Here is a 12,597-nt window from a genome sequence, read left to right as displayed (position 1 = left end):
GAAGATTTTCCTTGCAAAACCAGAGCGGGCTTTGAAATGGGCGGGATTGTGGAGCTCCATTCACTTACTAAGTTTCTTAACCAATTTCTGCTTTTTTCTGATCAGATTTTGGTCGACTAGACTAAGACACCAATGACCGAGGAAACATTTAGTGAGAAGGAAAACTGGTCTTTCATTACAGTGAATTGTGTTGTATTTGAGGACGGATGCTGGAATGCCGTGTTGTGTGTGCAGAACTCTGGGGCGTGTGTTTTCGGTACAAGACACAAAGCCCTCTGTGTGTGTGTGTGTTGTGTGTTTCTCCTCCACTCTCCCTCTCATTCTCTCTGTCACTTTCTTTCTCTTTCTGTCTCTCTCTCTTTGTCTTTCTCTCTCTCTGTTGCTCTCTCTCTTTCCCTCTATCTTTCTGTCTATCACTTTCCCTCCCGCCTTCTGTGTGTCTGTGTGTGTGGAACTGAACTGTGTCCCAGGACAAGAGCTCCCAGTGCGTCTCCAATGGGGCATCATGTCTTATTGTACCCCACACACAAAGAGCGTTTCTCCTCTGCCTCGAACTCTCTCTCCCTCTTTCTCATCTCTTTCTCTTTCTCTCCCCTTTTTCTCTCTGTTTCCTAACTCTCTCTCTCCCTCACCCCATGCAAAGGACCAGTGTTTATAAAGGAGGCCAATGGCTGGAAAAGGGTCACAAGGGAGATATATTTGTTTAATGATGAAGACTTGATTTTGGACAGACTAAGAACTTTTACTGTTGATACCAAAACTAGATACTAATTTGTGTATCAGAGCACATGACCACAATGAAATGACTACTATTATTTTGAGCCATTCTGTGGTCTAAATGTATGAAAAGCACTTGTATAACTGAAGCTTGATTTGACAGTAGTAACAGATGTAGTAGTGGCAGTAGTAGCAGTTTTGAAATTCACACTGCTGATAATATACATGATAATATTTTTGTCTTACTTCTCTAAAAAGATGAGTAGTAGTAATTTTATTTTTTGACACCTGTGAGCATTAAGCCATGTTATGCAGTTGTTACATCATCATGGAGTTTTTGTGTTTTCTTTCATTCACACATGTTTGAGTAAACCTTTAGTCTGTCCAAATCTCCAAAGCTCAAAATGCTCTGTTCTGATGTCACACAGTGGTAGTTTTTAAGTTTAAGCTCCTTTTAAACTTCTTTTACCTTGAAGATATTCTGTTATTATCCAAGTAATTACTAGTATTACTGATGACTGCCTGTATTACCACATGACATCACAAAGTGGAACAGTGTTTTCTGTCTGAGAGAAGAACTCAGTGTAAAAATGCAGGATTTATGTGTTAAATGTGTGTAAATGAAACAAAATGCAACTTTGGATTTATCTTTTATGAGGAAACAACATTTTAACAAATCAATGGGCCCTTTTAAATAACTGTCAGTATTGTTGTCAGGTATTTTGAAAATCTTAAATGACACTTTAAACTTGTCGCTCAGAGTTTAGGGTGTCATATGGGAAATTGAACCCACTACTTCTTGCAACACTAACCAGTTAAACAACTACAGTATTGTTGAGTATTGTACTTCTATTTCCTCTTGCAGTATTATCTTTTGAGTAAAGAGGTTTCTCCTGAATCTACTGCAGACAAAATACAAAGAACAGAATTGTGAACTTTTGAAGATGACTAATTTTGTTGTTTAAGAGTGAACGATGGTGGATGATAATGCATGGTCAGAGTGAAAGGGGAAGTGTTAGGAGGGACTCCCCGAATCAGTGTAAACTGGTGAAGGGTGTTCCCCATCAAAACAACACATGACAGACACATGACTGGAGTCCACTGGGTACACAGGGGTTATATGCAAAATGTGAAGATTCAGTCATTTCTATAAAAAATATCAGGTATTGACAGTGACATGTGACAGGGCTGCACTGTTATGGAAATTTTGGGGGGGGAATTTGAACTTGTGATTACATTACATTTCATTTCTTCACTATAAACATATTCAGAGTTGTGTTTCAGTTGTGCATTGCATAGGAAGTCAACTTTAGAAGGTCTTATTTAATATTTACAAAACTATTTTTAAGAATTGTGTTAAAAAAATACAATAATAATGATCAATGCAGGGACACAAGCCCTTGTCCCTATCTTTTGAGTGATATTAACATGTACAGTCTTGAACATAACATTTTCTTCAAAAAACTATTGAAATATTGAAAGAAAATGTGTCTTCACCTCTTTGTTAATTCTCCTCTGTTCCTCTCTGCAGCCTCGTGTATCTCTCGGGCTGGACGGTGGTGCTCTGACCTCGGCTCGCCCTCCCCTGCCGCCCCGGGCCCCAGCCATGGCCTCTCGCATTGGGCTGCGCATGCAGGTGAGACCCCCAGACCTCCACCTCCACTTGACCCTGAGCTCCAGACTCTACCCCCTCTGACTAGGGCTGCAAGATAAATACAATCAATTCAAAATGGACACAATTAGTATATCTATTAATAAAAAAATAATAATTTCCTCCACATACAACAAAATATTAGTTTTCTTAGTTTTTATCTGTACAAATATGTTCTGAGATTCTGTCTTCATATAGAAATCATTGCTTTGCCTAGAATGTTCCACAGTATGGTGACACTCATCCATTTAGCATTTATTCAATTACAGGTGTTTTCATGTACAAGGCAGGAGCAATAGCCACTTAACCTCCTGGTGTGCGCTCACACTGACCCTGTCAAACTGTGTTCAAACATGGAAAGGCCTTAAGCATGGTACATTTGTCCAGTGTGAGTGTAAATGAACCGTGCCCAGGAACAGCCCGGTTGGGACACTGGCAAAGAGGAGGAGATGGGCAAAACACAACGTGGTCGCTTATGTACGCATACATGCACAACTCATGTTTAAGAGCCCGGTCAGCCCTGTCATGTGCACTGATGTTACTGATCAGAGGAAAACAGAGACTAAACTCTGCTTCTAAACACACAGCGAACCTGTGCTTACCTTTAGTAAGGACAGTGACATGTACAGAAGTTTGACATCCTCATGCCTCCTGTTGCCCTCGCTGCCTCACACTGTTGTTAAATCCATAATTTCACAGAGGAGCGTATTACAGAAGGGCTCAGATCTGCCTCACTCTTATAATAATACATATTTGTGCTGCTGAATTTATTTTCTCATTAGGATTTCAGCTTGACATGTAAACAAACAGCAGTGTGTGAGGACAACACTAGGCTGTGGTCCAGGTTGTGCAGGTGTGAGTGAGGCTTATAGAAAAATACACAATTCAGAAAGTCTAGTATGAGTGCGCCCTTTATTTCTCTGCCTGTGACTTGAGTCTTGATTTATCTGTAATAGCAGTAATAGTAGCTTTCATAGTAGTATAATAGTAGTAGTATTAATAGTTGTAAATAAAGTATAATTTTTTGTTTGTGTGCAGCTAATGCGGGACCAGCTGCAGCAGGAGGAGCAGCGCGAGCGCCAGCAACAGAACACAGCTCTGCACTTTATGAACCGCACCTCTGCTCCTCCCCCCACCCCCGCCATCAGTGCCCCCCAACACTACCAGAGCATGCAAGTGCCCGCTGAAGTACTCAAGGTAAATACTACTACTACTATTACTACTACCCCCCGCCATCAATGCCCCCCAACACTACCAGAGCATGCAAGTGCCCGCTGAAGTACTCAAGGTAAATACTACTACTACTATTACTACTACCCCCGCCATCAATGCCCCCCAACACTACCAGAGCATGCAAGTGCCCGCTGAAGTACTCAAGGTAAATACTACTACTACTATTACTACTACCCCCGCCATCAATGCCCCAACACTACCAGAGCATGCAAGTGCCCGCTGAAGTACTCAAGGTAATACTACTACTACTATTACTACTACCCCCGCCATCAGTGCCCCCCAACACTACCAGAGCATGCAAGTGCCCGCTGAAGTACTCAAGGTAAATACTACTACTACTATTACTACTACCCCCGCCATCAATGCCCCCCAACACTACCAGAGCATGCAAGTGCCCGCTGAAGTACTCAAGGTAAATACTACTACTACTATTACTACTACTCCCGCCATGAGTGCCCCCCAACACTACCAGAGCATGCAAGTGCCCGCTGAAGTACTCAAGGTAACTACTACTACTACTACTTTTACTACTACCCCCGCCATGAGTGCCCCCCAACACTACCAGAGCATGCAAGTGCCCGCTGAAGTACTCAAGGTAACTACTACTACTACTACTTTTACTACTACCCCCGCCATCAATGCCCCCCAGCACTACCAGAGCATGCAAGTGCCCGCTGAAGTACTCAAGGCAACTACTACTACTACTACTACTACTACTACAGCACCAGCTACTTGAAGTACCAGTATGCAGCAAGAAGGTCCTGGGTTAAATTTGTGTGTAGAATTTGTTTGTTTGTCCCTGTGTCTAAGTGGGTTTCCTTGTGGGACTCCGGTTTCCCTCATTAACCCAAAACATACCCTGGCCCACTCCAGACTGATATGTTTAGCTCTCTTAATTGAGTCATACACATTTAGCAGTCTGGACTGGCTCTCGGGACCTTCAAACGAATACTGATTGGTCAAAGTATCAAAACATGCACTGAGTTCCTTTCCCATCACTGACCCTGACTCTGAGGCGAGGCCAGTGGGGTGACTTGAGGATAGAATCGTTGTGTGCATTGCCAGGAGCTTGTTTAGAACTTTTTTTTTTTACTTCAGATGGCATGAACAAGCAAATAACCATGTGCTAAAGACATGAATAGAGGCTGCTGCTGCCCCGTCTGTTTCTCCTGTCTGACTGCAGATTGAAGAAGCTGTGCACCTTTTTTGGATACACGTGTAAGAAGACGAGTAGTCGAGCAATGCGGTAGATAAGACTTTTGGATTGACATGTTTGAGTTGTTTGAGTGATATCACAGACAGAGCAGATAAGGGAGGGGCTAATTCCACTCATGCCGAAGTCTGTCTCATCGTGGCTTTATGCAACAGTGTACACAGGCTCCTGATATCTGAACATTTGGACAGTTTTATCTGAGGAGGTTCTGTTTTGTCACCACTTTTCAATAGTTACTACATCACCTTGTTTGTTTACATGCACAGAGTCATTTCATTGCAACTGGTCAAGCTATAATTCAGTTAAAGCGCATTTGACAGATTCATATATTTTCATTTCATTCAGATTCATATAATTCTGATTTGGTTTTGTGGGATAGTACCTGTGGTAAATATTAATGACAGCTTTACATCAATTTGTAAAGAATAGTAGAAAACAAAGGGATGTAAAATACAGGAAGTTATTTGTTTTTGTCAAATCATAGTTATTGTGTAATATAGAGTAAGTTTTGGCCCTTGTTGACAACGTTGCTATGTAACATACTCCTACATTTGTCATATCTGATCCCAGTGTCCATCCAGGAAGTACTTCACCAAAATTCCAACAAGTAGATAAAAGTATGGAAGATTTATTTATTTATTTTTTTTTAGATTTTTTAACTATTCTATTTTTTTTTTTTAGTTAAAATGTATTTGCCATTTGAGTAGTAGTAAAACACATAGTTTTGTCTGAGTCTAAACACAGGTCCAGTGTTAAATTGCTATATATTTTTTTTCAATTCTTAGTAGCTAAAACTAGTGTTTTAAATTGGTACTAAGTAATTTAGCACATATGAGATTTTTGTTGAGGACTGCAAGTTCACAACCTGTGTGTAAAGATATTCTGTTATGTTTGAAGACTTTGATTACCCCATCAACTGTAAAAGCAGATAAAAACTGCCTGGGAGTCCCTGCTTAGACTTAGAAGCGGAAGAAAATGGATGGATGGTTTTATACGGCACCTTTCAAGACACAAACACTCACGCAGACACCACATGTGTACCAGGCAATGTGTATAAAGTGTCTTGCCTGAGGACAGAACAACAGTTTTGCCACTGGCGCTTCACTGTGGCACCTGGTATTCTCAGCGGTCTCCCATCTCAGATTCTGAGATCTGATGAGATCAGGCTTTAACAAGAAAGTTTGGTTTTCACTCTTTGAGTGCAAATACAAGTTTCTGTAGATGTTAATCAGCTTGTGTTGTTAACATAGTTAACATGTTGTTAATATAGCCCCCAGTGAGTTTCCTTTGTAGTAACAGATAAGGTGCTTCTGTCCATCACTGGTTCAATACCTCTCATTCCTGTCTGTTTGCTTTGTGTGGGCTTGATCCGCACTGACAGGACTCTGATGCTCTGATACGATGTTCACACAGAGGGCTATGCATTGTATGGATCAGATTCAAATCATGTTAGTTTATTTATGTTGTCAGTCTCTGCCAACAGAGATAGTGATCTATGAGGACAAGTTCACTACACGGTCAGTATGATCCTCCATATATTTAGCACGTTGTCTGTGTATTTATTATATGCAGTTTACGTGTTTAGTTAGTTCAAGCTTTTACCCTCCTGACTTCTTAAACAAACTTGAGTATTATGATCATTTGTTGTGCAGACACTCAGTAAGATAAATCTGTTTTTTTTTTTTCAGAGAGAAGTGTAGAAATAAGAGTGACAGGGCCAGCCAACAGTACTATTTACATTTTATCTATAGCACATGCAGACATCAAATGAAGTATGATATATGGAATTATGTAGGGAAAAAAGTTAGTAACTATAAGTGTACTCACATTAGCTCTGTTGAACAGTGCCCAAGCACATAAAGGTTGATATGGTTGTCCAGTGTGTGTCCAATTGCACCAGGACTTTGGCACAGTTGGAGAAGGTGGGAGTGCAAGCTCTAGTTCGAAAAGGGGAAATTGGGAGTGCACACTTAAAAAAACACACCAAGGTGTAGTTTTTAATGTATGTTTTAATGTCAACATTATTTCAAGTTAGAAAACATGAAATACTAAATCCAAGGTGACCAGAAGCCTGTTTAAATGCCAATAAAATTCAGAAGCATACATAACTGATGAAGCCTCTTTGTCCCCAGTTGTTTTGCTCTAACAAAGCCCTCATGCGTGTAATAGTGTAAAGTGCTGTTGTATTTTGACCTGCTCCTTAGTCCTTCAGTGAGGACACAGTCTCACCTCAGGAGCCCGGTCTGCACAGCTGCTGCTCATGGCACTTCAACAGGATTTACTCATAGACACTGCGTGTGTGTGTTATGTTATGCTATGTTATGTTATGGGAGAGTTCAGTAACTATGGGCCCATTATTAGTGTCAGTTTAAAGTGCAGATTGACATACAGACACAGTACAACACACACTGTATAGTCAGTACACAGTGGTGCTGGGGCTAAGACTATAAACTACAGATCCACCGATATTTTTCATGGTCCATGCTGATACAGTTGTTTAGAATCCAGAGCAACCAATGGCCAATAAGATCAGCTGATATTTTTGTGCAAATATGTAGAGTTGATTTTGATAATTTTCCCCAAATTATGTAACTTAAATTTATGACAAACTCACAAGAAAGCTGTGTAGTCATAATTATCTCTTTGCATTTATGTGTTCAAATAAAACTTTTTTGTCTACTCCTTATGCAGCAGGTTAACCCAAACAAAATATCGGCCTAGCTGGAGATTTAAGGGCAATAGATGATGCCCTAAAAAGTGCAAATATCGTTAAATCGGTCTATTTCTACTCTAAACTCATAGAATTAACTATGAGTTTAGAGCGGACATAATATGTTATAAATAATGTGCTCAAAATTGTGCTTGTTTGAGTAATTCTGTATTGTCTGGGCTTTGAGACTTGAATGCTCAAAACATTTCTGTATTTATTTCCCCATATCTAAACAGTAGGGATTGTTTTGAAGTTGGTATTGGCCGATCTGTAGTTCTGCAATTCTGGACTTTTCTCTTACTAATGCAATGTCATTATTACAATGATAAAAATGTGTCTGTTGTTATATTCTTCCTTGCGCTGTGATATATTTGACTTCTGTTAACACATGTTGCTGTTGTGTTGTAGGTGCAAACTCACCTGGAGAATCCCACAGATTACCACATCCGACAGTCTGTGAGACAACAGGTGAAGGAGTACCTATCCACCACCTACGCCACCAAACAGGTACATTTCACTTTCACGTTCTCAAATGTTTAGTCCTGATGTTGACTTGGTTTAGTCCTGTTCTAGTCCTGGTTATGTCCTTGTACTTTGTTGTGAGTAAGTTAAATCCTCGGTTTCATTTTGCACTGTTTAGCTCTGATTGTCCTGATTTTGTCCTGGTTTAGTCCCAGATATTCCAGGTTTATTTATTCCTTGTTTTATTTGTTAACACTGTTTGATCTGTCTCGTCCTGTAGACCATCCAGACAGTGGTTGGGCCTGTGCCTCCCTCTCCCCCTCTTCCCCCTCCTTCTCTGGGTCCCCCCGCAGGGTTAGCCCCTCACCCTGCTCCTCTGCACTCCTCCCACATGCACTCAGAGCAGCTCCTATCAGGGAACAGCGCTCCCAACAGTCCAATGGCCATGCTCAACATCGGCTCTGGGCACGAGAAAGAGGTAAGGCACGGTGGGCACAAGTAACACACACGAGCTGCTTTGTCAAAATGTAATAGATTGTTTTGATTCTCAAGATTATTACCCAATCAGAAAGCGGAATACGCCTCTCATTTGAGTTGACTGTTTCAATGCTGACTCAGTGCTAATGCAGCCTCTACAGCTCAGCGAGTGAGTGAGCGAGCAAGTCTGGAGGTTCTGAGCATGGCCTCATACGCAGAGAATGAGAAAAGAGTTTATGGGTCTTCTGTCTCCAGGTTTAGGCACTGTAGGGTTGTAATTCTGTCATCGTTTAGTCAGTGAGTGGAGTCTTACTCGAACAAAATGTGTATTTAAATTATAAGGATTCTTATGGGACAGCTAGCCTGATTCATCAGCCGGTTTTACTTTGTTTCGACCTCGCAGCATTAAGCGTTCAACGGTAAAATCATCATTTAACCAATCGCTGCTATTTGGTCATGACGTATGTAATGTGCCGCTAATGGGGCTAACTGGTATATTAAGCTTTTCCCAAATCCCGTAGGAAGAAGGGCAATAACATCTTTCCCCTTGATAAAATTCACCAAACATTTTCTTTATTCCGGCTTTAAATCCTCAATCTCAGGAATTGTTGACAACACTGAATATATTACTCTTCGCTGATTGGCTTGTGCCTGAACTCAGGCTTCTGGGGTTTTTGTGAACTGTCTATTGCATTTTAGTTTCTGACCTAGTCGCTGGAGAGAAATGAAATTGAGCAGAGGCACTAGGTGGCACAAGCTTGGCTATGAGACAGCAGCAGAAAGGATAAGTTAGTGAGTTAGCTGTTTTTTGGTATTTTTGGGGTATTTTTGTGTAAAAAAAAAAAGTTGAATAAACCCATGATTCATAACTTTAATCTGTTGTGTTCCTCAGTAATTTTCTTTGCATGTATTGTTTTTGCAGTAACTCCCAAGGAGGTGTTGAGTGCTGTTTGGGTCAGATAGATATAGACACGTAATTGTTTTGAAAGCTTTTGTCATACCCAACTTTTAGTCGACCAGTTGACAAGCAATAACCAGGTCAAATAACAGGTCAGATCTGTGAGAGGTGACCCCGCTTACTGTAAGAATGCATGTTTTTCAAGCCTTTTAAGCAATTAAAACATGAGCAGGTGGTGGACCCTTCACCAGAAAAGTTCCACAGTGCACCTTTAATGTAAAAAGTGAACGTTTGAATCTTCACAAAATAAAAATAAATTCTAGGTCACAGGTGTGGCTGGTTTAGTGTTTTGCATCAAGGCCAGAGTGTTATGAAGGATTTACAAGGATGAAATTGAACAAATATGACTTGATTACAATGCTATATAAAATCACGAAGATTAACTCTTATCTGTAAAGTGGATATATTCTTACATTTTATGAAAGCTTTGTAATGATTTGATGGCTCTTTAGTAGCCCATCATCTTACGTTTATTCAGAGTTTGTGTGTGGACGCTATGGAACAATAAAGGACTGGTTTTCATTGACTTTTAAATGGCCCATTACGCCTCTGCAGCTGTAATTACGGTTTAACAAGTGACAAGACAACTTTGAACTGCAGACTTTGACCTGATTCACACTTAACCCAGCACAACTTTTTAACAATGTGGTGTCATGTTAATTTCAAAACAGGAAAAACATTTTGCCAAGGGTACTCAGCTCTTCCATTTGTTTAAGTCTGTTGTATTTGGTCAGTTGTGAGATTTAAAGGGCCCATAACATCTATAACATATCTGGAGTTGTGTTTTGTTTCATTCATACAAGTTTAACACACAAACCCAGCACATTTAGGCTGAGTTAATCTCTTAAAATGAAAACTCTCTGCTCTACCTTGTGATGTCATGTGGTAACACACACGCACTCCACTGTGTTTTTAAACTCCATACACCTTAACAAAAATAGTTTGGAAGATTTCAGACCTGGAATTGCCAAACACTACTGCACAAACTATAAAAAGTAGCTGTTAATTTGAAAATTACCACTACATGACATCACAAGGTGAAACTGAGCGTTTTGAGATTTGAAGATGTTGAAACACTATAATGAAGGATTACTCCAATATGTCTGAATGAAACTAAACACAACTCCATGTTTTTGAGGAGGCAATGGCATTATAAGATCACTAAAAGCTCACAAGAGTCCGTTTTGTGTAATACAGAACCATTAGCAACCAATAAGTATGAACTGTGTAAAGATTTTTTGTTGTTCTTTTGTGTCAGATGGACAATGTCAGTGACGTTATTGATGACATCATCAGTATGCAGCAGTCGAACTTCGATGATATCCACTCCTATATAGACCCCATCATGCCCAACACAGTGAGTACTACTACATGCATTTAGTTATACTAATCACTGTATTAAAACAAGTGTCACATTTGTCTTTTTTTCACCACACTGCAGTACTGCAGTGTGGTGAAAAAGTGCTAAAGTGAGCAGTGAGTGGTCATGGGTAGAGCTTATACCCTGATACTACTGATACTGTTACTGATGAATCACCATAAATCCTGGTTGAGTGGTTATAGTTTCCTCTTCTTTTAAACATTTTGATTTTCAAACAGTGAAAGTAGGAAGTAGGGAATTTAATCTACCTGACTTGTTCCTATAGCCTCCAAACTTTTGGCACAGTGCTAGTATTCACATGCATACACTGTCAGGTGAGTGCATAGAACAGCTTTTGTTAAAATGGTGGTGGCCTGCCAATGCACAACCATCACACTCTCATCCCATACATAATATAATGACGTTTTCAGGCTCTCTGTGAAATTGATCAGATTGCTTTAGTAGTTGTATGCAGACAGTTCAGTGACCCCATTTTGTCACAAAGTAATACTTTTACAATATAATCTTTCACTTTTACAGTATATTACAGCCCTCAGAGCATAACAACCCAAGTTTTTTTTTCTTTTTTTTGACAAACTGAGTTTGGACTCATTGATACTGTCATTAGCTCTGTCTTCATTCAATCAGAAAGAAGAAAGAACCCACAAACCACCTTAGCTGTCATACATATTCCAGAAAACTTTGAGAAATCTCTTAGACATTTATGCTTCAAGAATATTGTTATGTTAAAAAAAATACTTATTTACAAGAATAAAGTTGGATAACTTAACTTTAACTTTTCTTTCTACACTCCTGAACAAACTTTGCATTTGTTTTTTGCAGCAGCTTTTACTGTCAAGTTTAAAACCTTGCAGCATCCAAGTTTTTCTTCTAAGTGTATAATTGATTTAGGAAGGAGACTACCAAATCCACCAGCTATAAATTCTACCACGCACAACAAAAAACAACATAATCACTGCATTTCCACCAAGACACTCATTAAAAAATTACAAATTAAACTGAAAGAAGTTAGCCTTCAACCTGTTTACAAGATATTTGAAAACTAAGAGGGCAAGGCGGAGAGAAAGAGCGGAGGGAGGGAGGAGAGAGGAGGCAAAAACAGGGCTAAAGTTCAATTTGATTTAGTGGCGCTGAGAAGAAAGAGCAGAGCCACACTGAGTTCTGAGCTAGTCTACTTGGACAGGGGTAGGCTGCATGTTAGGAGAGAGGAGACAGGAGCTAGGAGGCACGGCAAGGAATCTCTGAAGGATGAAGGATATGAATAAAACGTATGCGCTTGTGGAGGTTCTTGAGGGTGAACAAATTCAACTGGTAAGAATTGTTATTTTTGCTTAAATTTCGGTTGAAATTTGAAGTTTGAACGTTTTGTGTGAAGTTTTTGAAGGAAGTGGTGAGGAGATGGAGCTAACAAGCGTTAATTGGGAGCTGCAAGGGACTGATTAGTGAGTAGGACACAAAGGGGCATTTATGTTACTGATGGATTAGAAATACACAGACGTGGAAAAACTTAAAGTATTATTTGAAGTAAAAGTATTATTTGCATTCTTGCATTTAGTTTCAATTAACGTAGCAATCTATTTGGCTATATTGTTTAACTACCACCTCTACTTTTTTTTTACTTAAGTCCAGTACTAAAGTATTGCTACTACTACCACTATTACTACTACTGGTACTTGTTTTTAGTTTTGGCTGTGTTAATGTTTTTTGTTCTTTGAAAAATCCTAAATATATACTTTTTGTTTCTCATTATCTGTCCAAACTATTTCACCTTTTTTTTTTAACTTTATTTATGTAA

The 12,597-nt window shown here is 39.6% G+C and overlaps 1 protein-coding gene across 9 annotated transcripts in view; it reads left to right on the top strand.

The window, feature by feature from the left end:
* Positions 1-12,597, top strand: part of tfeb (transcription factor EB) — a 63,383-nt gene that overhangs the window by 33,918 nt on the left and 16,868 nt on the right. For 6 of the 9 annotated variants that reach the window (XM_055161048.1, XM_020933112.2, XM_020933117.2 and 3 more), the window contains 5 exons: positions 2,249-2,353; positions 3,407-3,565; positions 7,933-8,031; positions 8,267-8,464; positions 10,680-10,778. In XM_055161048.1, the coding sequence (XP_055017023.1) occupies positions 2,324-2,353; positions 3,407-3,565; positions 7,933-8,031; positions 8,267-8,464; positions 10,680-10,778 (585 nt within the window). In that variant the 5' untranslated portion in view covers positions 2,249-2,323. Of the gene's footprint in view, positions 1-2,248; positions 2,354-3,406; positions 3,566-4,119; positions 4,197-4,256; positions 4,290-7,932; positions 8,032-8,266; positions 8,465-10,679; positions 10,779-12,597 lie in introns of those variants that run through there. The other 3 variants (XM_020933116.2, XM_055161045.1, XM_055161049.1) reach the window with 3 other exon arrangements.

This window comes from Boleophthalmus pectinirostris, unplaced genomic scaffold, assembly GCF_026225935.1.
Source record: "Boleophthalmus pectinirostris isolate CB_2022bp ecotype Guang Dong unplaced genomic scaffold, ASM2622593v1 HiC_scaffold_3, whole genome shotgun sequence".
Lineage (NCBI taxonomy): Eukaryota > Metazoa > Chordata > Actinopteri > Gobiiformes > Gobiidae > Boleophthalmus > Boleophthalmus pectinirostris.
The sequence above is the reverse complement of the archived record's forward strand: the minus strand, read 5'-3'. Positions and strand labels throughout refer to the sequence as shown.